The sequence below is a fragment of the Astatotilapia calliptera genome, chromosome 9 (genome assembly GCF_900246225.1).
Source record: "Astatotilapia calliptera chromosome 9, fAstCal1.2, whole genome shotgun sequence".
In the NCBI taxonomy this organism is placed as follows: domain Eukaryota; kingdom Metazoa; phylum Chordata; class Actinopteri; order Cichliformes; family Cichlidae; genus Astatotilapia; species Astatotilapia calliptera.
The window spans coordinates 19,949,336-19,977,196 of NC_039310.1; the positions used below are offsets into that span (position 1 = coordinate 19,949,336).

Consider the following 27,861-nt stretch of genomic DNA (forward strand, 5'->3'; position numbering starts at 1 on the left):
GTGGAAGCAACCCAAGCCATGGATACACAGCCTGCTTTGTTTTACGTTTTTTTCCTTGCACTTTCAAGGGTACAATTGTGAAATCAACTAAAAACTCAAAAATACCAGTTTCCCAGACTATCTGAAAAACAGCGTCGCTCGAATAGCTTATCAGTCTGCGATTCATGTCATCCTGAAAACAAGACTTCCAGCAGCTGTGTGGCTGAGAAGAGGTCCTTTACAACACCGTATGCGCTTTATTAGCGAGAATCAATAGATATATATTATATTCAGGAACAGATGATGGCAGAACTGTTAATGTCAGATCAGTTACACTCGTACTGAATGCTGCAGCTGTTGAGTTTATTAATTTGGAAAAACAGGCTTTGCAAATAGCACACCAAATGCTTATTTAACCATCATGTGCTGCCATGTGCACGAAGAGGGGGATGTACTGCACAATGAAAACTCATCCAATAAATGGTTTGCCATTTATTAGATGAGTCAAAGCCCTTAGTGAATTGTAGAAGGGCTCCTCATACGAAGTGTCAATAAAGGCTGAGCTGAAGGCCGGCGCTTCGGCCTGACCCTCCACCAGACCAGTCAAGATGACTCAGACATCCTGAGAGAAACGAAAAATGCACTGTGACCTTTACTGAGAGTAGGAGAGCCATCAAAGCCGGGTTTTTATTAGTCTGGCAGTCATATTAGTTCTCGTCCTTATATGAGTTTTAACTTAATTAGCAATTTTGGTGGCAGAGGAGTTTTCATTACTAGAAAACTCATATACATACATGCATGAGGTGTTTGACTATACCTTCTTCTGCTTTGGCCCAGAGTAAAATATCTTACAGTGAAAATCTGTTGCAGATATGTTTGTGCAGAAGAAGGTCTTTGATCACTTGTTTGCTCCCTTAATGTGTTATCTAGTAGCTTAACACCTGTAAACATAACTGCCCACACTGGCACTATGAACTTGTTGTGGTTTAATTCAAAGCACCAAAGAGAACCTCCCAACTCCTCTTCTTCATACTTTTTTGTCAGCAGCAGATATTTCTGCATCAAATTTACATTTTCTTCGTCCATGTATTTATGGAAGTATTGCCTACTTGGCATATCCAAAAGGAGTAAAAGGTTGTAACAGAACAATTTTAGGGTCAAGATGAATGAATGAACTTTATCCACATTAATTTTCAAAAATGCGCACGTCAATTTCAGGGGCATTCCCACTTTATCTGACGGGTGGCTGCTGTGTGCGAGCTAATTCGAACTACTGACAAGGACCTCTGGGGTGGGTGTCGGAAGTTGTACTGGTGTTTTTCAAGGAATTATCCAATAAATAATATGACTTTCTGTGTAGTTAATTGTACTGACAGCTAGGGGTGGAGGCTGTAGCCCCAAAATTATATCACAAAATTTCAAGGAAATTTGCAATGATGATAATTATGGTGAATGCAGTTTGCAGGCAGCAGCATTTATTAGTGCAAATAAAATAAAGGGCGTTTTCCATCCTTCATTTCCAATGAGCTGCTGTCAGTGATGACAGACTACCTCATCTGAACTCGCATCTATTGCCACAAGCAGCAGCAGTATTATAGTGCAATAGTAGTGACACACCATTATTTATAGTGATAAAGGATACGTCAAAAGCAGAAATGTAGCCCAGGTAGTGTTTTCTCTGGAAATTTGTAAGTATAAAACAACAGCTTAACACTTTAGTGTAGAGTAATTAAAGTCACTGAACTTTGCAACTCTTATATTGTCACATAATGCTGCTTTTCCATCATTTAACTGCATCAGTAATTCCCATCCATCGTTTGGTCTTTCTGTCATATTGAGTGCAGTGAGTGAGCGCTCCGGTGACACTCTGCTGAGTCATTTGTTTACTTTTGGGTCGCACATCACCGTCTGCTAGCACCTCCTCGTGTGTCTTCATAGCTTAGTGGTACTCCTGGTGTTTTTTGTTTTTTTCAAGTGGTGAAACGAGTTTGTTGTTTCCACCTTTATCAGGAACAGGTTGTTTTTTTTTTAATAGTGTACAAAGTGTAGCCTACTTTGTTGGAGGTTGATGAAGCAGTACCGCTCAAGACTGGCACCCGCTCTCGCTCTCAGATGTTCTCGGGCTTGTGTCATTGTGTGGGCTATGAAACAAACTTGTGGTCTTGATAAACCACTGATATCATAATATTACACTTTTTTTGACCATGTAAAAATGTATTTATACCAGTATGTCTGGGGACAATATGGTACGGCACAGGACGCTCTAGTTTTTAAGTGAAATTTCTGTAAATTCTAAATAAAATTGTCCCCAAAAATTAAATGAAAGCAGCCAAATTATTAAAATTGAGGCTTAAAAACGTCCAAAGCGTTTCTACTGTGTGATGACTGGGTTGATCTTTCATATACAGTCTATGGCAGGGGTGGGGGAACTCCAGGCGTCGAGGGCCGGTGTCCTGCAGGTTTTATATGTGTCCTTGATCCAACACAGCTGATTTAAATGGCTAAATTACCTCCTCAACATGTCTTGAAGTTCTTCAGAGGCCTGGTTATGAACTAATCGTTTGATTCAGATCTGCTGACCCAGGGTGATATCTAAAACCTGCAGGACACCGGCACTTGAGGCCTGGAGTTCCCCACCCCTGGTTTATGGTAACGGCTTCAAATACATTGCACCTGCTTCTATAGAGGTTTTGCATACTGCACTGGTGGACAAGTTAATGTGGCATTAACTTCATGGCAGTCACTGCTGAAGTCCCAGTCACGCAGACCTACAGACTTGTCAGTGATCACCCCCTGGCAACCACCTGTTGCTATGGAATGATGTGTTTTCCCCAACTGGTGGCAAAAACATCCTTGTGTTTGCTTTGGTCGCTAGCACGTTGCTGACGTCATAGTTTGAATGGAAGTGACTTGTCTACTAACCCTGTCCAGCTACTCTCCGAACTATAGCAAAACAGTGAAAAGTGAGAGTGGAAATGGCGAGTCAAAGTTGTGCCGACCTGTTTCAAAATTCATTTGACACTTTTTTGAGTTTTTAGTTAGCAAGTATTTGCAGAGAAACTAAGAGAGAACTACAGACAACCACAGCATTCTGCAACCAAAGCAATGTCAAGAGGTTTTTGCTGATTTGCATTGTTTGCCACCCAGTTCACCCAGTGACACCGAGCAGCCTCCAGAAACCACTGCCAACAGGTTGGGGGAATGCACATTTTGTGCCCTAGTGCCACAAAAAAGAAGACATCCTAAACCACGCAGCATAAAGGATGAAAAAAGACAACTTCCACTGAAGCAAGATGTCCTGCTTGTGGATGCAGACTTCACCATGTTCATAATCTGTGCTGTAGTAAAATATCAATCCTAATACTGCTGCACATTTCGATCGCCTCTGTTGATTTATTACCACTATGAGATGCTTGATTACCACTCAGTCCTGATATCTATTGGATGACAGAGGGCTGTGGCAAAATACATACAGCTCAGCAGCCAGTTAATCAAATCCCACTTGTCTGGGTATGTTAGGCGGTGGCTGCTGAGAGCCAGCTGTAAAGAAAAAAACAACAGACAGACAGTGCAGCCTTAAAGCACATCTCCAATGTACACATTGGAGAAAGGTCACATATCAATCAATATATCCTCTAACACTCCTTAATTTGTGTGTAAAAAGTGTGTTGAAGGGGGGAGTGGAACAGATTTGCTCAGAGGCTGTCACAAGCCCCGCGTGTCCATGTTAAACTCTGCTCAGTCTGATCTCAGTGTTCCTGCTAGATTTGTGTGTGCATTATTAGAATCGCAACAACACCTCGATAGCAGCTAGACTGCTCTGCTTTCCCTTTATTAAATCCTCGGAGCTGCTCATAACCTTTAAAGGATTAATATTTCTTTCTTTTATTATTTACATATAGCAAATGTTGCTGAAAGTACATTTTTTTTCTCATAAACAGCACCTGCAAGCTGGAGAAAAGCTACCTGCGTAGCTAACAAACACTGGGATTTTTTCAGTAGTTGTATTGGGATTCTTGTCACTGCCAAACCTCTGCAAACAAAGCAGAGATGCTGAACAGAATTTTAACAACAATCCTGATGGAAATACTGATCGCAAGGCACTAGAGTGTTTCTGCTAATTTTCTATTGGCTACAATCTGTGCTGGAGTCAATAAATTCATTATTTAAATTATGTTTTTTCTAACTTTGTGTAAACAAGGCATTAACTTTTCAGCATTCTTCAAATAAAGATGAATAGTTGCCAATCCTTTGATAAAAATCTTTCTGCCTCTTTCATCAATTACAAGCACAGCAGGCCTTCGCGTACACTGAGGCAAAATTAAAGTGTAAGAGTGCTGTTAAGCTTTTTAAATGCCGCTGCCTTTTGGTTAATTTACAAGTGCTGTGCTTTTGAATTACATCTCACTTTCAAGGCGGCAGACTCAAGGCTGGTTAGTGAGTCACCTTGGTGGGAACAAGTTGGAAACGCGTTAACCAGTCCATGACCTCTCCCAGTCTTTGGAAGACCAGAGCGTCCTCCCAGAAGAAGCCGCTCAGACGTCAGCAGCTGGGTCAAGGCAACAAAATGGCACGCCATGTGAGCGAATCTAAACCAATCGAAAATTTTAGTGCACCACAGAGACGACGAACAGCAAATACAGGAGGAATAAAGGGTTTAAAGTTTCAATAGTGATGGGTAATGGTGGCATGTTTTAGGCTATTTTAGGCATTGTAGCTGCCAGGAGAAAACAACATTTAACTTTGGGGAAGTTTACTTTTATCTTCTTTAGGATTCAAGTTTTGCAGCCAAAATAGTTCAGGTTAGAAAACAGAATTGCTGTAATTTAGTTTAGCGTTCTGCCTTTAAGCTGATTAATTTAGTAAATTACTACAACACGAACCCACAAAACATCAGTTAAAATGCTTCCTAGAGTTGGCTTTATACTTTCTTTAAAGTATTTGGGGAAAAGTCCATCTACCAACAAAGCTGTTAGATGGATTAACTAAATTTTTCTTATTTACATTTCATTTACATTTGTAGTCATTCAATTTTTATGCTAGATGCATTTCTGACTCCACAGTTATGTTGCAACCAATTCGTTAAGGCTTAATAATTATGATTGTAAACCCTCCACAAGTTAAAATGCGATTTAAAACCACTAATATTTACTAGATATTGCTTCTCTTCCTATCTGTAGACAGTATAAAACATGGATGTAGCTCCTCAGTTCAGAACAGCCACAAACCTGCTGATGGCAATAGCTGTGGTTGTAAAAACACTTCTAGTCTGTTGGAAAACAGCTTTCAATCTTGACATCTAAAACACTTTTCTGCTAAGTTCATGGGCCCAGTAACTCGTTTCAGGACATAATGAAAAGAAAAATTGTCTTTGTTAGAAATCTTGGCCATAGTATGTTGCAAAACGGATGATTACCTGTGCATCGAGCGAAGCAGCAAAGAATGAGTTTATTCTAATCTTGTGTTTCTGTTTTGCTGTTGTTATATTATTACCAGTGGTGGGAATCCAGAATCAGTTTAAGTAGGTTCAGAGGTGTCCAACCATCAAAATCCTCTGCTTCCAAGCTTATCAGGCCCTTATTACAATGCTGGCATGTTTTTCTGCCAGTTGCATTGATTCATTGATTAAGCCACAGAGTGTACAAAAAAGGTGCTTTCAGCCAATAATGACGCGACCTATATGGACAAACATACTGGGGCACCTGCACATTTCACCTGCTGGAGCTGCTCCGTCATTGAAACCCATGTAATGAAGTTCCCAACACACAGTTTTGGTGCTGATGTTAAAGATTATATTATTGTCTCTATTTTCTGTTTGAACTCTAGAATCTGGTTAGATTTTAGTTCTTGCTACTTTTCTAATCCATTGCCCTGTAAATCTTTTTCTAGATTACTTTATATTTGATTCCCTGCATTTTAGTTCAAATTAGCCTTCCTGGTGTCATCGCATACATCGCTGTCAAGTGTTTGTCTCTGTTATGCAGTTACTCTGTTTTACTGGTCCTCTTGAGTCATTACTTTCATTTCCTTCAATATTGCCAGAATCACTTTCAGCTGTGTCTTGTTACCCCGATGTTTCCAGTCTCCCCGATTACCTCCAATATTTAATTAAAGCCCCCGTTTTCCTCAGAATCTAGAATCGTAAGGCGTTCTTGTCCATCCATCTTTGTGCGTGGGAAATGAAATAACATAAATTCTGTGGTACTTTTATTTATTTATTTTTTTCTACTTTGTTTTGTTTTTTGTTTATGAAGTCTGCATTCGGGTCTACAACCTGCAAACCTTGACAACGTGATCTGCCACTTTGTGGCTCAGTTGTTGTGCTTCCTAAACACTCCTACTTTGCAAGAATATCTCTTACAGCTGATTGTGAAACATCAAATCTCTAGAGATGCAACGTTGGCCTCCTACCACAGCACCATACTCAAATTCAGTGGGCTCTCTACAAAAACACATTCTTTCACAATGTTTGTAGAGGCAGACTTCATGGCTTGGTACTTGATTTTATACACCTGTGATAACAGGACTGAAAACACCTGAATTCAAAGATTAGGTGATGTTAGCCAGATACTTTCCCCCCCACATAATGCAGCTTAAACCTGCATTCTTTCTAATAGCTAGCAGTGGGGGACTTGTACAGCTTTACTTGATCTATGACCTCAGTAACACTCCCCCGATAAGTCAATGGTCTCGTCACCAGTTTTAAGTCTTCTTCTTTGATGTATTAAACATTTTTGTCCTATTTATTGAAAAACAACCAAACAGGCTGTGCCTACCTAGTGATGTCATAGTGCCATATCAGTCTTTTATATACAGTCTTTGGCGTGCGTCTTCTTTTCATTCTACAAAGAACATTTATCAGGAATCAGTAGTTGAGTTGACCTGTATGCAGAATCGATGAAAACACTAATGATCACTAATGCTCATCTCTTTATTCCCACACAGCAAATAATAGGTTTGGATAACTGCTGAAGTGTCTCAGGGGTGGAGTCTTTGAGCCAATGTGGAAAATGTTGTGCGTATGGACATAAATTCACACCACTACTTAAATATCACAGCCATTAACTGCATTTTCAGAGCTTGTAGCTGCAGACTTATTTTCTCCGTCTGGCTTTCATGTGCTCTCAGACATGCAGGATGTATACACCCACACACAGCGTGCTCTCACCGTCTCTCCCACACAAACACAACGATGTGGTTATTTTTAGATCAAGACACACATATATTTATATATATATATATATACACACATATGGAGAGAGCTTTACATATGCTATATAAATAGAGTCACATCATGAGTGCACTTTGATCCAAATCTTCCCTGTGACATGGCATAATCCGCAGTGGGGCTCATTAAAAACAATAACCATCCCCAACTCTCAGCCACACTCTGACAATGGAGACCTCATTCACACACACAGAAAAACACTCTGAGAATTCAATGAGAGAAATGCACTCGGGGAATATGAGCACTGACTCATTCACAAGAATTTGAAGAATAAATTAGCCAACTTGCAGAGAGAAAAACCCAGTGAACAAAAGGGTAAGTTCTGGGCTTTCCATATTATTGTATTTGTTAATCTGATCACTTAGAATATATGTGTTTATATGAGAAAATAAGACAACAGGTTACCAAAGGGCTTCCTCCTGTTCTAAATATACAGAATATGATGCAGCTCAGTGTCTGTATGAATCATCAGAGCAGAAGAGGCGACCAGAGACCTATATTCGCCTCTAGCTCATGATAAAGTTTATGAAAATATGTGCTCCGCCTCCTGATGCTGGATCAGTACATCTGATTTTTTTTTCAGTGTAAATGAGCTCACACACTACTGAAGCAGGAAAATGAATCATTTAATCTCTCATATGTCTCATTAAACGGACACAATTATCACTGCGGCTGCTCCAATACATCACTCTTTGGACATCTGCCACTCTTTTCTTTCAAATCACAGAGCAGTGTCTGAGGCAGGGCTGGAAGAACAAATCAAGGGTAATGAAAATTTACCTCAGCCAAGTCTGAATATGAAACATAGCAATATGAAATATGCCCTCTTTTCCCGGGGAGCATATAGGATGTCATCAAATATTTAACTGAGTTTAAAATTGCATGCTCCTTAAGGGAACGTGTGAGTAATTTTTATGTGCTGGGAAACTGTTAAAGGAATATGAAATGGGATGCATTGCTAGAGATGAAGGAGGTAAAAGGTGGTCACACATACAAAAAGTGTGCAGGAAAGATTGTGTCCATGAGGCCTGAGAGGTTATGTAACTTTTCCCTGTTCAGGTTTCATCCAGTCTTGCCCACGGCACAGGTAAGTTTGCACCAAGACGGTGATACACTGTTTGCAAATACCGACATTATGAGTCTCAGCATGCATTAGGAACTTTTCTGCAAAGAGAGCAACTGTTTATATTAGAGATCGAGCCAAAAGAGGGCAACTCGGGAGGATTTAGCACCACGGACAGAGCCTGTGAGCGTACATACAAAAGAAAAACAACTAAAAACCTAAAACACATGATATGTTACAAAAAAAAAAAGCAATAACAGAAAGTGGAGCACAGCTGCTTACCAAATTTTCTGTCGGCGAGGGCAGGTGAGGAGCAAAGGCTGACAGCCAATGCCGCGAAGAGGACGGGACACCAGACTGAATCCATACCGCTCCTGCCTATACTCCAATCCATCGCTCACCTCCGCTAAAACAGCATGTTGTTTAACCCCAAACTCAAAGTGTCGGCCGCTCGGAGGAGACTCACAGAGAGAGCATGTCGGAGGGCTCAGATAATAATAATAACAATACGGAAAAAACGGGTAGAAACTGGAGCCGAAGTGGCTAAACGGCAACACAATACAGGCGTTGTTTCAGCACCACAAACAGCAACCAGCCTCACGGAGGAGCCCCTCCTAAGTTTCTGACGTCAAACACACATGGTGAGGAGGGATGATGCGTGCAGCATGCAACCGAGCCGGGAGGGGTGCATGGATGGAAAGGAGAGATGTGAATGATCACTGCCCGAAAGGCTTGCAGCCAACATACAGAAACCGGGGTGGGGGGTGAAAACCCCCACATGTTCAGATTGATTGATAGGACTGATTTAGATGACTGGGGGAAACAAATGACGCGCACTGCAGGGGAGTTACAGAAATACTGCACATGAATATCAATGAATGAGCTGCTACTACATTTCTAGAGTACAGGTGCATTAAAATAATACAATATAAATTTATTATTTATATGATATTTATAATAAAATAAATACAGGGCTAATATTAACAAAATATATATACATATATTTCATTTTATTTAATTTACTTAAATTTTTTAGCTTTAAACTTTTATATAGTACATTTTTTAATGTCTCCATTTGTGTTCATCATAGCTGTATTCGTTTTCTTTATCCACATCAGATTCTCTAAAACAACCCGGTAGAAACTAAATTTAGTAAAACTTAAAGTGAATTATGTATTACAATCTGCTACGTTCGTTTTAACCCTGGAATTTAGATGAACTGGTGACATCAACAAAATATTGCAAAAGCATATAGTTTGTTCCTTTGTGTTGGACAAAAGATGAAGCGGTGAATCTAACCACTTCATCAGGTGATGTTACCTCGTGCCACTTTTTGAGACTAGAAGCTTTGCTGTCTGCAGTGTTAACAAATATTTAAGAACCGTATGTAAAGTCTGAAAATGCAAGCGGTTCCCTCTTTGAGAATGAAAGGAAGTGAGAGGATGATTTACGGCTTGTTTTCTCTGTTATTACTCTGCAAAGCGCCGCACGGGCAAGAAAACATCTGAGGAGGAAATAAACATCAAATTTAGGCTGATTGATACTGTTTGTTTTATTCTGATTAGCAGCAAACTGCAAGCTGACAGAGCAGCAGACACATAAACAGACACACGATGAAGATATGCATTTCAAATTGTTTTCAAAAAATATATGGCGAGTGAAAGCTTAAAAGAAAAGTCCCACCATATCTCTTAAGTCAAGTTCTCAATCTGTATTTGTTAACATAAATATAGAAAGTTTGAGACATGAACTGAGTATTGTATGCCATCAAGAAATAAATACAATGCAGGAGTTTAGCGAGCCTTGGAAAACTTTGTATTCCTGGTATTAATCCAAACCCTTAAAACAAAGGTGGCTGGGGAAAATCGACCTTCAGGAAAGCAGACCAAACAAAACAAAACAAAGCAGAAAATACATCACATCGAAACTTTTGTCTTTTAAAGTTGGAACTCATAAATGCAGAATCTCATTCAAAGTCGTCACAGAAGATTCATAAATAACCCTGTTGGGGGAAAAAAAAAAAAGATGATTAGCCAAATTTAGTTATTATTATTCACAAGTCATCAAAACAAAATCATCAGATTTCCTCCTCGCTTACCTCTGGACGTCTGTGCTGTCTGCAAAGGTGACTGCATGTTTGTAAAGCTGCTGCTGGACGGACACAGCTGCGCTCTTCAAGCCCGCTTTAGACTGTCCGGCTAACAGGCGGCAAGTGAAATGTGTCGTTAGGACCAGAAGGAAAAATGTTCAGTTTTAAAGTTTTCCGTTTTTTGGAAGTGGAAGCTCACCGTGTTTGATGACCGCCAAGACGTGCAGGACGGCTGCGAGTTCAACGAGATTGCCGATGGCCTCGGAATCCACAGATGTGCAGACCTCTGCCAGAAATGCCCTAAAAGAAGCAACAGCAAACCATTAGACTCTGGAATACTCATTCATGGAAGTTAATGAAAAGAAACTTTCAATACTGACCTGGTAACAGGCTGTGACTTGAGGAGGACAGACAGCAAGATCCTGGACAAAGGAGGCATGTCGTCCACTGACTCTGGGATGATCACCGCCTCAGGATGCTCAATCTTTAAAAAAAACACAAACGTTAATATTTCCAAAAAGTCCCACATCAGTCTCAGAAAATGCAGGATAACTGTTTATAATCTGAGTGCGTCCATTGTGCTGCTACCCTCCTCTGTCAGCTCACACCTTCTGAAGCAAATGTCTCTTCTCCACAACGATAACCGCAAATAAAGTAGAGAAGACCCCGCTGAGAGGTGCTCGGTCCCAGAGTTGGGCCACCTGAAGGAAGTCCGACAGACCGGGAACAGCTGACTGACAGAGCTGCATCAGAGCAGGAAGAGAACATTTTATGGAGGTTAAAGCTCAGTTACCGGAACAGCCAGGTCCATCAGAGACTTTAATAAATAAAAATTTTGAAAAACCTGCTTTCCTTCCTCTGGATCCTTCCTAAGGCGACGGGCCAAGAGCTCTATAATCTTCTGGAAAATGTTAGACACCACACCTAAAATAACAGTGGTTGGATCCTCCTGATTCTCTTCAGGCTCCTTGCTGTCCTCAGGTGCATAGCTGTTTGCCACCTCCTTCAAAATTGGCAACACTGCAGGGATGCACAGGTAGCCCGCTTCTGAAAACACAAAGCAGCGTTATCTTCAAATTTCATCAGTTTTTCTCAACAACCTTTTTTTCTTCTGACAAAAAAGATTGATAACTAAAAAAAGGAATGCACTATTAAGTTGTGTAGAACTGCTCCGGGGAAAACAGTGCAACGCTTTACGTCCCACTCTCCTCGTTTTCCATGAAAACGCGATGGGAGGAAGAGAAGAGTAGACATGTGGATACATTTTGCATTTGATCTCATTAAAAATAAGATGCTTTGTAAACCATGTGGAGCAACTCTCTACTTTGGGTGAAGTAGGCTATTTTCAGAAAAACAAAAGTCCTGGCATTTCTCGGCGTAAATACAGACATGCAGACCATCTGAAACGCTCACCTGAGAGGAGGATGAGCGAGCACAGGTGTAGGATTTGACCCTTGAATGTCTCATCGCCCAAACCCACGAGCAAAACGTCACGGCATACTGTCAGGAAGCTCTGTGAAGAAAACAAAACAAAAACAACAAATAGGGATTACACCCACTCTACATGTTAGCATAACGCTCATTTTTATGTCCAACACAAGCAGGTTTATTTTCAACACTCAAAGTGACAGGCTAATAAAAAAAAAAATGGAAACAAACAGATAATGCTAAAATGAGATAATAAAGCTATTTCACCACGGCAGTATTAACCGGAGGAGGCATGTACAGAGTGTGTGTGGACTGAGGCAGAACAATCAATGAAGAGTCTAAATTTACCAAGCAGAACAGAAAGTCCTGGGAGCAGGAGGAAAAAAGGCTCCACAAAAACCTAATGTTCTGGATAACAACATAACTCAGCCTCGGCGCTGTGTGCCCGGGTGAAAATGAGTGAGTTAACAATCGAAAGTGGCAATTTATGCACGAGGAGATGTGATTTAATTCGCCTGTGAGAGAAATCTTTTGCTTGGATTGACTTTACTGGTCAGATAAACCAGAACCATTCGTCACAAACCGACCTCGCATCTGAATTTATCTTTGCTCTTCTTTGAAATAGCTAATCGGTATTTCTTTAAACAGACAGGCTGATGACCCATCATGTGAGCCTAAATCACACATTTGTGCTGAATTGGAAACCAGAGCCTCGTCTCCTTTTAATGGAAACCGCACACATTTTCCTTGTTTGACCAAATTAAATGTCTCAATATTTTCAAACCCCTGCTTAAAAAAAGAAAAAAAAAGTAGCTCTTGATACAAACACATGTTCACAAAATGAACTGTGGAGCTCACCTCGGTTATCTCTGCAGCCAGCGGCTGTGGCTGAGATTTCTCAGAGTCCTCGCTGTCATCATCGCTACGTTTCGCTAGAAAGGGCAGCACCCTGTCGGCTACCCACGCAGCCACATGCTCCAGAGAGAGCAGGTAGTCACGGCCATCTGACAGCTGAAAGAGAGAGAAAAGCTTTCATTTTCTTTTTTTAATTCTTTTTTCACAATTAACAAGAGGGGGGGGTAGGGGAATTAAAAAAAACCCAAATCAACCCATGGCCACATTTAGCTCACAAATCTAATGGTGTTTTCACACCTGCGCCTTTGAAATCAAACTCTGGCTCCTTTTCCCCTTTGGCGTAGGTCATTCCTGCGGATGCGAACATGGTAATTACACTCAGGTGTAGAACAAAACACCTGAGCTGAGACCGTTTGAAGGAGTCCAGCTCCTAACAAACTCCAGAGCAGTTTGTGAGAACTTGATCCAACATAACAACAAAATATCTGCTGCTAATCTGAGCTAAAAGCCTTCCCGTGAAGCTTTGCATTCTGGGATACAACGGCAAACTACAGATGTGTTACTACAGTCCAGTGTTGCCTGAAATATTAACTATTAAGGTGGAGAGTCTAATGACAGAAAGTGCTATAAGCCTCACGTTATGTTGCAGATGTGCGCCGAGGCGGCCGTGGTGCTTGAAGGCGTTCAGTGCCGTCTCCACGCTGGCATGTTTGGGGTCTTCTGTGGTGGAGCTGAGATGACTGTAGAGCACCAACTATGGAGACACAAATGACAGAAAACACACTTCTAATGGAGGAACCGTTCACACTTTTCTGTCATTCGGTTCAAATATCGTACTGAATGACATGCATAATACCTTCCAGTTCCCCAGAACTGTATGCAGCTGCTTCAGTGGTTTCGCACCGAGAGCCAGGACCTTCTCACGTGTTGAAGTGTGGCTGAAAATGTGCTCCAGGTAAGCCAGCGCCAGGTCGGGTTTGGTCTCCACCGTCTCCATGATGCATACCTTTCGACCACTGGTCGCCTTGTCCTTAAGATGACCACAAAAAAAGAGAAATTTTTTTTTAAAAGAATAGAAAATCTAACTTTTTTTTTTTCATGAAAAGTGCCAATTTCTACAATAGTACAGAGAGAACCCAACAATGCTGTGAGCAAAGATTTGGTGACAGTGGTGAGGAAGAACACTCTTGACAGAAAGTTAAATCGTCATCTGTCATGAAAGGAAAGAAAAGACGAAAGAAGAGGAGCACAGAGAGACCACAAACAAACGAGACATAACACAAACTTTGTGAGAAAGTGGTCAAAAGTTAGAGGCAGTCGTTGTAGATAATGCCAGAGGAGTGAAAGAGCAGTATATCTAAGGGCCACCTGATCCAGCTGTAATCATAAGCTTTATTAAAAAGTTTAAGGCTAATCTTAAACTTTTGTGTTCTGGAGACAGACAAAGAAGACTGCAAAGATGTCAGGCATTGCATAAAGCGAGTACCTTTTTGGGTAGGGACTCTGTGAGCCAGTCAGTGATGAGCTCCAGGATGTCAGCAGCCTGGCCCCAGCTACAGAGGCAGTCGAGCAGCTGGCTGTACTGTGCTGGAGCAGCTCCCGAGTCCATCCTCCTTAGTCTAGACATGACTCCACAGCTAGGAGTAAGAAAGCAGGATGAAGGAGAGGATTATCCAGGATGTTTTTGGTAAAAGAAAAAGCAACAAAAACATAAAAATCTGAGTCAGGAAAAAAAAAAAAAAAAAAGCTGCTCACCTGAACATCGGCACTGCAGTCGGGGGCATAAACGAGGCCAGCTGTATGAGAGGAACAGTAGCTCGCTCATCCTGGAAAACAAATCATGACTGCTTACATTTATTCAGGGGACAAAAATAAATATATAAAAAATACAACAGCACCACACTGCAGTGGACGTACCTCAAAGGCCTGGAAATACTTGGACATGACAGAGCCAAACTTGGCACACGTATACTTCTGGGCCTCTTCATTTTGTTTCAGGGCTTTCGAGACACTTCTCCACAGGATGACCACGACCTCCAGCAAACTGGACACGATGGTCATGTCTTTCCCCAACAAGGCAGGTGCCGCCTGCTGAGATGAACAGACACACAGAGGACACAGCCTGAGCTCGTGTTTCAGCACATTTTCTTCTTATCTCTGCAGTTCCACTAGTGGCCACACGAGGCTGGATTTAACCCTTTACAGCAGAAATAAACATGTTTACACCCTGGAACCAAAAGAATTCACCTCTGTGAAATCCTGATAACTGCATCGGTGGTTATTTTTACACATCTCCGGCGGCTGTAGGCACTACCTGTTTGCTAGGCTTCCTCCACTAATTTAAGTCAATGATGTGAACTTAGAGACACGTTTGTGCCATTTGTGGCTTTCGAAGTGTTTTCATGTAATTATGTGACTAATAATAATGCTTCCTGTGGAGTTAATGGCACAGCTGGCCCAAGAAGTTTCTGCTCAGGTTTTTTTTGTTTTGTTTTTGAGTAAATCTTTACTATTTTTTAAAATATATTAATACTCATGTGAAGGTGTCTGTGTGAGGCACTCATTCAGTTTGTGGATGCAGCTTTTTTTTTTTTTAAGCAGTACACTTTCTATTCTAATTATGGACACTTTACACTCTGAAAAACAAAAACAGCAAGAGCCAATTTGCTGAAACAGGAAACAAACAGTGGGTGGCAACGAGGTAGGATATTATTTTTTTATATACATACTTCCATGGTGTACTGTTTCAATCAATCAAAAAGTCATCTAAATAAATTCAGATTTGACTTAATGCGCGCACATTAAGTCAGTCTGTGTGTTTCCGTCTTACTGCGCTGTTCTCTTTGTTGCTGTCATTGATGTCAGTCATGTCACAGTCAACCTGGATGCAGCTGTTCAGGACACGACGAATGGCCAACATCAGCTTTACTGGAGGAGAAGATAAAACGGTACAAGCATATTTAAAATATCCAAAACACAGCATGCAAAAATAAATCAGGTTTTGTTGCTGTGCATTTACTTAAGTTAGTGGGTGCTGTGTGTCTATAAGCAAACTGGTAGAATTTCCTGGCAGCCATGGGGTTCATCTGGATGAGGGTGATGCAGCGGTTACACCACTCCTTCTCCGACTCGTTGACCGGGAAGAACGACTTGAACAGCAAGTCGACGATACGCTTGGAAACTGAGTGTGAGTCAATGGCAAGGCGGGCCAGCAGGTGGTCCATGTTGCACACGTCCCAGAACTGGAGATTGGTAGATAGAGGAGATAAATGACAAGTAAAATTTGTGTTAACAGGCGTCTTTGGATTCCTCTGTTTCAATGAGGGACAGCGACAGCCTGTTAAAGCTTTTAAAAAAAACCTACACATACATTACCTTTGCAGCACGCACTGCTTTGACCTTCATAAGCATGTCGAGGAAAGCTATCCGGACTTTCTCTGAGTTATCATGAAGGCTGTATTTGAGGGTAGGTAAGAGTTTCTCCAGAAGTGGATGGCTGAGAGCGTTGTCCAGGACAATAGTCAGACACTGGAGAAGGAGGGTAATTACACAAACCACAAGTCATTAAATAAATTATCCATGACTCATGCAAATCCAACGATAGTTATTCCGCATAATTAACTGGCAAAATGTCAGGACAGCGATTTCTTTCTCTTCTTTCAGGAAGGGAAAGAAGCCACATTTTCCACCTTGAACACTGAGCAGCGGACATCAGGGGAGCTACTGTCAGCCGCCAGCTCCGCCACCAGCTTCTTCACGAAGTCTGTGATGATTGTAGGTGGGAGGAGCTCCCAGCATTTAGCCAGGATCTTGCAGACACCCAGGGTGGCGTTGGAGCGCACTGTCGGGTGAGGATCATCAAGGAGGTTCTGGGATGACAACAGGTGACATTTACGATTCTGTCTGCGCTCAGACAACGCTAGTTTAGAAATGCTTTGTGCTACTGAGATACACCGAATATTCCCTTAATGCCTGGCGGGGGTTTGAAAGGTTCTCACCATTGCTGTGTCCAGTTGCTTTTGAATGTTTTCGTCTATCTTCTCGTTGCTTTCACTCGGGTCGTAAAATGGGAAAGCCTCGGTGAAAAGCAAAGTGGAATTTGCACGCACCTCAAAGTTAGGAGCCTGAATAAATCAAACAGAAACACATTAGATTAGAATTAAATGTCAAAAATTCAGGGTTCAGCTGGCTCACGATGGGCCTTTTGAGGGTTGACTGTGCACATAATCTCAACTGGTCTGTATATACTTAAATGTGTGGATCGTCCTCTCATTAATTAATAATATTCTACTTGGTTTTTTTTGCTTGAAAGCGAGGCTAAAACTTGTATGAAATACGCGTACACTGAGAGCTTTCCAAAGTATGGGCCTGTAGAGATTATAGAGCATCTTGTCCACGTTGCGGCAGTCCTTCCTCATGTGGAAATAGCTCACAATCTGAATATGAGACAAAGAGAGCAGAGAATGACACTCCATACGATGAATATGAGGACTAAAAACATCTTTAAAACATGCACATTTTTTATTTTACAGTCTACCTGTCGGACTTTGGAATGCACAGGAGAAGCTCTATGAAGGAAGATCGCATTCTGCATGAAATCCTGAATGCATAAGCTCTCGATCTTCTCCAAGAACTCCCCACTAGCCTTCTTCCATGCTCTGAAGTAGATCTCTGCAATATGAGCAGTGATGGGCCTGAATGGAAGAGTTTAGTTGTTATTAACATGAAAAGAAAAGTGAGCGTGTCGGCGAGAAAAGACTGGGGTTCTTACTTGCTGTAAAACTCCAGCTGGTTTTTGATTGTGCCGTGAATAACCCAGATGAAGTTGACGTTCCAGCTGAAAAGAAACACCAGGAATCGCTTTCCCTGTGACAATATACACATCATCAGACTGACAGCTCGAGAGGGAAGCCACGACGATAAAAATAAATAAAGCAGGGAGTGAATCGTGAAAACAAGCACGCAGCGGCTGAGCATAACTCACATCATCGTTTCTAATGTGAGCAGGGCGGTGAAAGCACTGAAGCAACAAGTCGATTATCTGCTTGTTTTCTTCTGATGTGTAGTCAAGACTCAAAAGCACGTCATGGAGCCTCCACACTCTCTGGATCTCAGCTCCCTGACAAGAGATCACAAAGGTTACCAGTTATCAGCAGACTGCTGTGAGACGCACTGGATACTGATGGAAAACATTTCTTTCAGAGTGAAAACCTGCTGAAAGAGCTGAGGAGCTGACATGTGACTGAGGGGTTACACTCACTGGTTTCTTGAGAATGAAGCTCTTCTGAAGAGACACAAAGAAAGCAGTGCGCCCAAACCGTTCTTTCTCCTGCAGCCCTTTCTTCCACCAGGCCTCACACAGCGCGTGGATGTGGTTCTGCAGAGGTGCCTCTGAGACAGGAAGCGACACCAGTACATCTGAAGGACACCGACACACACAGATGCTCATTATTATTTAAGCTTTCTGAAAACGTCCACGATTCATCTCATAAACTGAGCAATTATGATGGTTTCTCAGGTTGTTTTTTCATAGCTGGTAAAAGAATTGGTACTTATAACAGCTGGTTTCTACTCTTACAGGATAATCAAAGCTCTATAATGTATATATTTATAAGTTAGGTATAAATATCTATCCATCTATCTATCTGAATGGGAAGAGCATCATATGCAACTCATTTGCTGTAAAAATGTGCAAAAAACACAAACACTCACCGTGAAGACGTCGGGTAACTTCCAGAAGGGGGCTATAGGGGTCGTCTTGTAAAACCTGCAGAGACACTGTAGAGACGAGCGTCACGCCGTCCACAACAGCCACAGCGTGTTTCTGGGAAAAAAGTTAATGAACCAGATGTTAAAAAATACAATTAAGCAAAATGTGAAAAAGCTTAAAAGCAATGTGATATTACAAAAATCAACATAGGAGTGCTTTGCATACATCTAGTCCTTAATATTCGAATAATATCACTGACAAAGACTAAGCATGGGGTCAGTGAGCTGATCCTTTTACTCACAGAGTCTGCAGTGGGCTCCTCCTGCATGCCCTCCTCCTCCCTCCTGCCCTCCCAGCGCTCTGTGGGAAACTCCAGCAGGACGTCCTGAAGCAGAGATGCCAGTCTTCTCCACAGGGCCTCCCTCTGCTCTCTGGGCATCTCCTGCAACACCTCCTCCACATCGAAGGGCTCGGCTTTGTCCTTCTGCTCAGATTTATAGACAGACAGGCGCAGCTTTGACTGGACAGCCATGTGTTATGCACATTTAATAAAAATATAATAACTGAAGAAATGATTTTTGTCTGTAATTCCAATGTCAATTGTGACCGCCACATTAAAAAAAAGATATTTGAGAGAAAAGGATGATCATGCATTTTTTTCTCACTTCACCTTTCAGCACATCCATTTTTTCTCCATAAAAATCCACAATTTACTTCTCACCAGGCTGAGTCAGACTTAGTTTAGGTCACATTTATTTATTTTTATTTGAAATATAATTAAAAGTTCAAGTCTGCCTTAATGACAAACCACACAAAGGACAAATTTCTTCCTTTTTTACCCCACCGGATGCTAAAACTACCCTGATATTAATATTCTGAATTTGTCACAGCTAACTCTTACATACTGTTCAGGTCAAACCTAATTTAACATTTCTTTTATTTTCATTTCTTTCTTTTTTTTAATGGGGCATGGGTGACAGAGTTGTAGGGGGACCTGTCTATGTTCCCACCATGCTCGGGTTCCTGCAGACACCTGCTGGTCTATGAACGGTCATGGGGGGAATCTCCATACATGAGGGTTAAACAGGCTTATCATCAATAAATTATGCTGGGTGGTTTTGCCTTGTCTCTCTGTAACACTTGTGGACTTATGTGCTGTGATTGCTTAATATCCATCTGTGACATAACTCTGAGAAAAGCCTCAGCTCGGGCTGCAGTGTGAGTACTGACAGGAAGTAGAAAGAAAGGTCATGTTTCTCTCATTTTGGCTTCTCTCCATTGACTCCCTGTTAAACCAAAGGCAGAATTTAAAATTGTCCTCCTCACATTCAAAACCCTTTAATCACTGAGCTCCATCACATTTTAAAGACCTCACAGTGTAAAACTGAGCACTTTTATTTCAGAGTACAGGCCTCCTACGGCTATAAAAGAGTACATTTGCAGAGCATTCAGCTGGATTCAGGAAGGGCAGAGCCTCTCTGCTTTAAAGTTGGGCTTAAATTATATTTATACACAACTTTGTATCCTGCAGTTTGGGAGTTTTCCTCCCTGTACCTTTTTCCAGGCTCGTCTCCATCTGCTCAGTCTAAGATTTTGGAGGGTGAAGCAACCAATTACATGACAGCAACTCAGTGCATTTAGACATGTAGACACACAACTGAAGTTCAAATGTAGCATGAGCATGTAGAATAAAGGTGATTTAAAATACTTTGAATCTGGCGTTGTTGTCTGTGCCACACGGGCTGGTCTGAGTATTTCAGAAACTGCTGATCTGCTGAGATTTTACCACACAGCCATCTCTAGGCTTTACAGTGAGCTGCATTTCTCTGGGTGAAAATGCCTTGGTCACGGGAGAATGGCCAGACTGCTTTAAGCTGATAGGAAGGCAACAGTAAGTAAAATAGCCACTCATTACAACCAAGGTATGCAGATAAGCATCTCTGAATGCACCACACGTCATACCGTAAGCAGATGGGCTACAGCAGGAAAAGACCACACCAGCTGCCAGGCCTTTCAGCCGAAAACAAGAAACTGAGGCTACAATCTGCACAAGCTCACCAAAATTGGACAGTAAAAGATCAGAAAAACCTTGCCTGGTCTGATGAGTCCCGATTTCTGCTGTGACATTCAGATGGCAGGGTCAGAATTTAGCATAAAAAACATGAAAGCATTGATCCATCCTGCCTTGCATCGATGGTTCAGGCTGCTGTGATGTAATGGCCTGGAGGATATATTCTTGGCACACTTTGGACCCATCAGCTTCAGTTGAGTATGGTTTAAATGTCACAGCTACTGGAGTCGTGTTGATGACCACCTCCATCCAATTATGAAAACAGCGTCCCCATCTTCTGATGGCTGCTTGCAATGCCACAAAGCTCAAATCATCTCACACTGCTTTCTTGAACATGGCAGTGAGTTCACTGCACTCAAATGTCCCAAACCGTCACCAGATCGAGATCATGGATGTGCTGCTGACAAATCTAAAGCAACTGTGCATTGCTGTCATGTCAATATGGAGCAAAATCTCTGAGGAATATTTCCATCATCTTCTTAAATCTCTGCCACAAATAATTAAAGCATTTCTGAAGGCAAAAGCAAGGTGTACCTAATAATAACAGGACTTAACACGATGAGCCTGTCTTAGCTTATTGAACAGGAGTGCATGCATTTTCTTGATATTTCTGATTTATTTTATGCTTGAGTAAATCAAAGCCTATTAAAAAAATAGTCTGAAAGATTTTTATTATCGTCTTGGTGACTTTTCCTTTGGTTATAGGCCAAAACCTCTTTGGTGAGTATTAAAAAAACATGTAGGAGGGAAAAATGTTTACTTTACAACAGACAGTAAAAGTTTGTCAAAGTTGGGATCGAAACCAGCATTGTCAAATAGTTAGTTGAGTTAGCTACTTACGTGAAGCTGAATAAAGCGAAGAAAGTCCTCCACATTTTCTTTACAGACTGCTTCTAAAAATGCCTCTCGCTTGGACATGGTTCCTGCTTCCACAGTGATCCGAGGTAACCGTAAGTTTTCCTGTAATGCTGCTATGAAGCCACTATAGCGTTAGCTTGTCTCGCTGTAACAACTCCACAACAACAAATATGGCAGTCCGTTTGTTGTTACCGTCAAAAGTGCTAATTGCAGACTCAGGGTTGGCTGGTATTAAGGCTCACAATGATGCGCATCTGAATTAAGCAGCATTTCCTTCGTCTGTTACCTTTTTATTAAGGATTTTGTGAAAGGAAACAGTGAAATGACAGCGAGCCATAACAACAGTAAACCCGCGCAAATTTGGATAAAGTCGGTTCCACACGTCATCACGTTTGTTTCGACGCCGACGTACAGTTGCAATTCCCGCTTTTGCCACTGGATGGCGGCAAACCACTACAGATGTTCTGTGTCTCAAAAAGCGTAAACGAGTAACATTATCGCGTTTTCGTATTACTTTTTCTGTGGATGATTCATATTATGGATTACACCCCAGTCAAGAGACATTTATTTGCAAGGCGCACACCAAGCCTCACATAATATATCGTAATTCAAAGTGTTTATTATTCAGTCTTTGCTAGATTTACTATGCATTCAAGTGATTTCAGAATAATCGGAAAAAGGACAACTCGAAAAAAATCACGTCAATGCCAACCGAAGATTAAAAAAAACAATTAGGAAATTCCCTTAATTGCTTTTTAGGTACGCAGAAAACGACAGGTCACTGGTCCTTGTTAACCTTCCCATATGACCTGCTCGACCTCCTGAGCTTCAGCCAACCTGAAACTTAGCAAATATATCTTGTTGTTCAAACGAGACCAAAATACAAGACATCATCCGTTTGATTTTCATATTCCAAATTTAAGCACAACTTTAAGCACAACAAAGTTGCAAAATTTGGGGAACATCACAGAAGCACATGATAATGGGGTATTAAAAAAAGCACACCAACGTTCACAAGATAAAACATGTATTCATCAAAAGCCATCCAAAATAATAACAATAAGAAGGCAAGTAAATTATATTTCTGTGAGTTTTTTAAGGCACAGGATAGATAACCAGAAATGTATTTAACAGCTCCCATGAAACTCATAACTGCAAGGCAAAAACATACACAAGCATGACTAGGATGCATCATCTTGACACAGACTCTGGCAGCCCTGCTCATAAAATGCAAAAACTGTTGTCCCTGTTCATGTTTTTCAGTTTTTTCAACTTACATTTAGTTTGAAAACAGTCAAACCCTTATTCAAGTATCCTTTGCATAATGCACAGAGCTTGCTCATAGCCCTAAAATGTCCCCAAGTCTCATTCAGAATCAACCACCATTGCACAAATCTCCTAAAATATACACAGCACAGCAGTCGTTTTATTCTTTGCATATCGGCATTCCATGTTTGTAATCAAGCATTAATAACGAGAGGTAAGCGATCAATCAACACTGCGTGCCAAAGGAAAATCAAAATCTCAAATCAGGACTGCTACTTAAGCATATATTTGTGTGCATCAGTTCCTTTGGTTAGTTTTCTCAGACAACAAATGAAAATTCTTCACATTTTAACAAACCGGATACAAAGTCATAAGAATCGTGACAGATTTCAACACGAATCCTCCAAGGTAAGTATAATGCCATGAAAACCCCTGCAAATTCTTTTAACTATATATATTTACATTAAAACACTGAAAACAGAGACAAGGCAGTAAGTGTGTTTGAACAAATTAAAATATGTTACAACATCTTCCAATCAGGCTCATAAAAGATTAACAGGAAATTTTGACAAAAATAAAACTAAACATGATGAAATTATTCCTGTTAACTAAATGGAAATTATATATGAATACAACAGAAGGATGTGCCCTTAGGTTAACAAGATAACTATGTTACAGAAGAGAGGTGGTGCCACTACGTGACGACGGGGTCTTGAATACTTTTTGTGGCTTGAGACGACAAACCGTCTTCACTTAGATAATACCTGCAACAGAAAATGATGAAATTAGATATTTAAGGACAGAAATTTGCTTCTTTTTTTTTTTTTTTACCCCCAAGAATCAACTCAATGTTGTACAGGAAACACATAAAATGCTAGTTTACCACTGTGTGATTCCTTTTGCTATGTCATCTCCACTTAAATCCACCAGAACCTGTAATGTTAGGCAAAAAACAAAGAAAAAGAACAAGAAATGTTTAGAATCAGCACCTGCATTGATGGCTCGAAAAGCGATAAAAACGTCAGTGCGTAAGCCACTACAGGGAAAACCTGCAGGAGATACCTTTCCCAGAAGCCCTTTGTGTTTGGACAGGATGCTCCCTCCATTCTTCACAGCAACATCCAGAGTTCTCCTGTAGAGCTCCACAATAGATACACTAAACTCAAACCTGCAAACACACACACACGCACACAAACATAAGCATACACTTTTTATGTTTAGCATAAAATCCAGATTGTCTTTGTCTGGGCCTTCTCTACGTATCCCTTTTGTCCCTCTGCATTTTCTTGCAGGGTCCTGGTGGGTGAAGTGAATCAGTGTAAATGGGACCACCCGGCCGGTCTGCCTGGATGCATTTAAGAGCTGCTTGTCTCAGGCTTTGCTCTACCTTGTTCTCCATCCACTTAGCACCATGCAATTTCTACGGCTGCCTAAAGATTCAGACAGTGCTGACTAAAAAGAGTGGGGACTAACAGCGATGTGATGAACAGAAACAAAGACATTTAGGAACTTTGTAGCTGGCAGCGCAAAGTGGACGGGCCCCAAGTTAAACTTTTTCTCAAATTTGGGGCAAGCCATTAAAGTAACCACCAATGAGAGGATACTATCGACTGATATAAGACAAGGTGGTGAATACAGTACAGGGATGCCAAGGAAACTGGAGCCGGGGATGTCCACTAGTGACCAACTGTCAACAAACAAACTGATGTGTGACAAATGAATTGTTTTACATGTGGACAGGACTTAACTCAGTCACGTATGGTCACAAGCTTTTCTGTAATGACTGAAAGAAAGAGATCACAGATACAAGCTTTCTCCGGTGTCTGGCTCAGCCTTTGGCTCATTTGAGGTAAGGGGGTAGAGTAAAGCTGCCACTCCTCCACACAAAAAGAAGGTAGATGAGATAGTTCAACTATCGGACTGGGATGCATCATGGATGAGGTGTACTGTCCTACTGGGTGGAGGCAATGGGGCAGGTCCAGGACATGCTGCAGAGATCTGGAAGAGCTGGAGAGGGAGGCTTGGTTATCACTGCTTTGACTAACAGAGTAGCAGAAAACGGATGGATGGATAAACAGGCGATTGAGTGCGTTGAAACTGGGTCTTTGTCATGGCTTAGTGGCCAGACTATGACAAATATGGGGATTGTTCTGGTCCTTTAAACAAAAGCTAAGGCAAAGAAATTTGCCTTAGCTTTTGCAAACTGTAGAAAATTATTTGACTTTGAATTCACAACAAAGCAGCATACACTAGTGTAAACTTGAGGCCTTGCATGGTTTGTTTGGCTTGCTAACCACATTGTGGAGAGACAGATAAGTTGGTTTAAGTTGGTATTTGTGATTTGTGATTTCAACATGGTGCCAGTGGGGTTTAAGTAAGTGCCAGCAGGTGCTTAAGTGTTTGTGTGAGTCCATAATCTCTTTCTCTTTGACCTCAAGTCTTCTGTTCTAGCCCCTCCACAGCTATTGTTAACAATTTCATCAGCCTCCCCTGCTAATAGTTAAACTGCAAACCAGCATCAAGTGTTTCTGACATGGGCATATTGCCTCTCTAAGTTTGCACTAAGTCATCAAAACTTCGAAAACCCCTGCAGGCTCAAGATGGCTGATAATCAATACAACTGCATCAATAGCCAGCGGGACTAGGAAAGCACCGACGTGCTAACTCCAGCCTACACGAAGGAGCTGAATGATGCGATCGGCTTTCATCCCTGAGGCTAAAAGATTTAGTCTGAGCACTGAAGCTCAACTGCAAACAAAAGTGTCCAAAACAAACAGAAACTCGAGGTGATGGATCCACAGCGGCCACATGTGATACGAATCTCAGCTCAGCAGGGTCATATTGTCTGTGCAAGCTCTTTTCTTCAGTAATAAAAAAGCTCTGTTGCTAGAAAAAATTAAATATTCCACAACTGCACCCTTGCTGTCGGTCTGAATTCAAGAAGGACCCTGAAAATATAACTGAACATTAAAACTGGAAATAAAAGGAAAGCTTTGAAGGACTCTCAAAACACAGCCAGTTATCCAATTAGTACAGCGGCACAACTGCAGCTAAAGGCAGAAATATTCTCAGAGCTTATAACAATCAGACACAGGTGAAGCAAAACAAAAGATCCTCAATAGTCACATTACGTTACAAATCTGCAAGGAATCTCAGCAAGTACTGATGCAAACCCACGTCTGATCGTAAACAGGATTAAGAGTCCTCTTCATTGTGCTTGTCTTCCTCTTCCCCGTCCGGCTCTTGTCAGGCAGCAAATAGAGGCGTATGAAGGGGTCCGAGCCATCTTTGGTGAAGGCTATCAAGTTGCTGAGGACACACAGGACAAAGGTGTTTTCACTCACATGTTGCCAGGCACGTGTTGCTTGTTAAATCTTTACAGTTAGCAGCTCCACAGGAAAGAAAGTGATTTGAATACCACAAACTCAAGTTAATGGCAGAAAGAGCCCAAAAACAAAAAGTCCTTCGAACCACTTTGTGTAAATTCAGTGTATTGTAGTCGTTTGGAGCTCACCGGCAGGCGTGCACCACCACAATGAGTTTATTCCTCTGGGAGCTGTGTCGAACAGTCAGCTGGATCTCACCCAGGGGGTACTGGCTGGGGGCCGAGCCGCTATAAACACACCAAAGTCAGTCAGTGTCACGTCCAGGTGCTGCGGTTGAATTTACAAAGTGCATGCATACAGGGACTGATTAATTGTTTGACAGGTAGGCTGATAAAATATTTATAAAGATGAATATTCAAAAATCACGATGACATTTAGATGGAGGCCAGAATTTAAATGAAGTTGATGGAAAAACAATAAGAAACCCTGAGATGAGCCAAGCTGGAAAAGCTGGAAAATAAACAATAATAAAAGTAATATATCATATCTGCCATTTACTTCTGCAGCTGACGAAGCCTTTGCTGAAGCTCCACAGTGGCAATAGGCAGGGAGATATCCGATGCCAGGCTGGCTGTGGACTTGTTGTGCGGCAGGTGTTTCTGGGAGCTTGACATGGCGGTGGTCAGGTTGGTGGTACTGTAGCGATGGCTGGCTCCGTACGGCTCGCCGTCCCTGTCCTTGAGGTTGAGAGTGGAAGCTTCTATAGGATGCGAATGCGTGGGCGGAGGCAGCGGCGAATCTGAGGCTGATGGTCTCAGGGACGAGGCTGGGGGTGCCTGTGGCACGCCGGACTTGTTGACCTGGACTGAAGAAGGCTGGTCTGGGGACACTTGCTTCTCCAAGGACAGGATCTAGACAAAGACATGAAGATGTTTAGTTGATTGAGAATAGAAAATAAGAAGTTAAAGTTAATGTAAGTGCTGTCATTTCACGTGAAAAGTCTCTAAATTTAGCAGACCTTTCTAAACCGTGTTTTTCTTCAATTTTATTATGTTTTTTTTAAGAGTCTGCAAAGTAATTTCTCTTCTAAATGTATGTTGGTTGTGCTTCAATATGGAGAAACTGTTTTAGAGCAGGTCAATATTTTAATGTAGCTGCATTCCTTTTTTTAATTGGATCACAGTCATTCAGTATAATACGCTTCATTTTGGTCTCAAGAAGGGCAATGCAGTTTGTTTGTTATAGCTTCCTGTGTTTCCAGGTGGGAACAGGAGAAAATATCCTCATTAGCAGTAAGTAATGGCTTTAGTTAAGGCTGAACTACGCTATGGATGGCAATTAGGCAAACCACCAAAGACTACCTGTCAAATCACTGGATTTAGTGCCTCAGGCAAAGAGATATAATTTTAGTGGTGCATCTCGAAAACGTCTACAGCACAAACAGCAATCAAATCAGAATCTGACTTTAATTTTCACCGCCGAGATGCCGTGACAGCAGAGATGACGCTACGCCTGTTCCAATTTTCATTAAGCCACTAAGCCTCACAGTTTCAGAGTGAAAAATGCTGTTAACTAAATAAAAGAGAAATAAATCAATGTCAGAGTCTCAGATTTTACAGAAGACTCACAAATGAATCCTGGAAATATTCCTCCAGAGTGTCAAACACGCTGACATCACAGTCCCCTATAAATGTGAATCCTGCAGCTTCTTATTTAACGTCCTAGGACCTGGAGTCCATGTATGTGGGCATCACATTTTGGGTTATTTAGACCAAAATACTCAATTTTGCTCTCATTCATTGGGTCCCAGGAGGTTAAACTTGTTGAGCTGCACTTAAACACCAGGGCTGTCTCTGCGTCATCCTGGATCTGCCCCATTCTGAAGGAATGTTACGCACGCGACTTGTTGGCTTTGCAACTGATGGGCTGATAAAGACACACCTGTGTGAAAAGATCAAGCCCAACCTGACTGTCTTTTACTGCATCAT

General features: G+C 41.5%; 3 protein-coding genes across 7 annotated transcripts in view; all 3 read right to left on the reverse strand.

Annotated features, from left to right (window-relative positions):
- ptprn2 (protein tyrosine phosphatase receptor type N2) overlaps positions 1 to 8,901 on the reverse strand; it is a 158,002-nt gene extending 149,101 nt beyond the window's left edge. For both annotated transcript variants that reach the window (XM_026179795.1, XM_026179794.1), the window contains exon 1: positions 8,553 to 8,901. In XM_026179795.1, the coding sequence (XP_026035580.1) occupies positions 8,553 to 8,664 (112 nt within the window). In that variant the 5' untranslated portion in view covers positions 8,665 to 8,901. The remainder of the gene's footprint in view (positions 1 to 8,552) is intronic.
- A 903-nt stretch (positions 8,902 to 9,804) lies between these two features.
- Positions 9,805 to 21,835, reverse strand: ncapg2 (non-SMC condensin II complex, subunit G2). 2 transcript variants are annotated; one of them, XM_026179797.1, is made up of 26 exons: positions 21,264 to 21,835; positions 18,654 to 18,836; positions 18,355 to 18,466; positions 17,903 to 18,060; positions 17,627 to 17,761; positions 17,414 to 17,508; positions 17,180 to 17,336; positions 16,986 to 17,078; positions 16,641 to 16,766; positions 16,332 to 16,511; positions 16,018 to 16,170; positions 15,662 to 15,884; positions 15,473 to 15,570; positions 14,560 to 14,730; positions 14,398 to 14,468; positions 14,129 to 14,279; positions 13,499 to 13,672; positions 13,280 to 13,396; positions 12,646 to 12,798; positions 11,773 to 11,872; positions 11,204 to 11,406; positions 10,968 to 11,102; positions 10,740 to 10,843; positions 10,559 to 10,659; positions 10,369 to 10,468; positions 9,805 to 10,272 (listed from the first exon to the last, which is right to left on the reverse strand). In XM_026179797.1, exons 1-26 carry the CDS (start codon positions 21,339 to 21,341, stop codon positions 10,221 to 10,223), a joined length of 3,423 nt encoding a protein of 1,140 aa, XP_026035582.1. In that variant the 5' UTR covers positions 21,342 to 21,835; the 3' UTR covers positions 9,805 to 10,220. The 2 variants fall into 2 exon arrangements, with proteins under 2 accessions (XP_026035582.1, XP_026035581.1); XM_026179796.1 differs by having other exon boundaries at positions 14,560 to 14,733.
- A 45-nt stretch (positions 21,836 to 21,880) lies between these two features.
- esyt2b (extended synaptotagmin-like protein 2b) overlaps positions 21,881 to 27,861 on the reverse strand; it is a 38,644-nt gene continuing 32,663 nt past the window's right edge. For all 3 annotated transcript variants that reach the window (XM_026179802.1, XM_026179801.1, XM_026179803.1), the window contains 6 exons: positions 26,432 to 26,784; positions 26,062 to 26,160; positions 25,725 to 25,856; positions 23,610 to 23,715; positions 23,431 to 23,480; positions 21,881 to 23,311 (listed from right to left, as the gene is read on the reverse strand). In XM_026179802.1, coding sequence (XP_026035587.1) covers positions 23,242 to 23,311; positions 23,431 to 23,480; positions 23,610 to 23,715; positions 25,725 to 25,856; positions 26,062 to 26,160; positions 26,432 to 26,784 — 810 coding nt within the window. In that variant the 3' untranslated portion in view covers positions 21,881 to 23,241. The remainder of the gene's footprint in view (positions 23,312 to 23,430; positions 23,481 to 23,609; positions 23,716 to 25,724; positions 25,857 to 26,061; positions 26,161 to 26,431; positions 26,785 to 27,861) is intronic.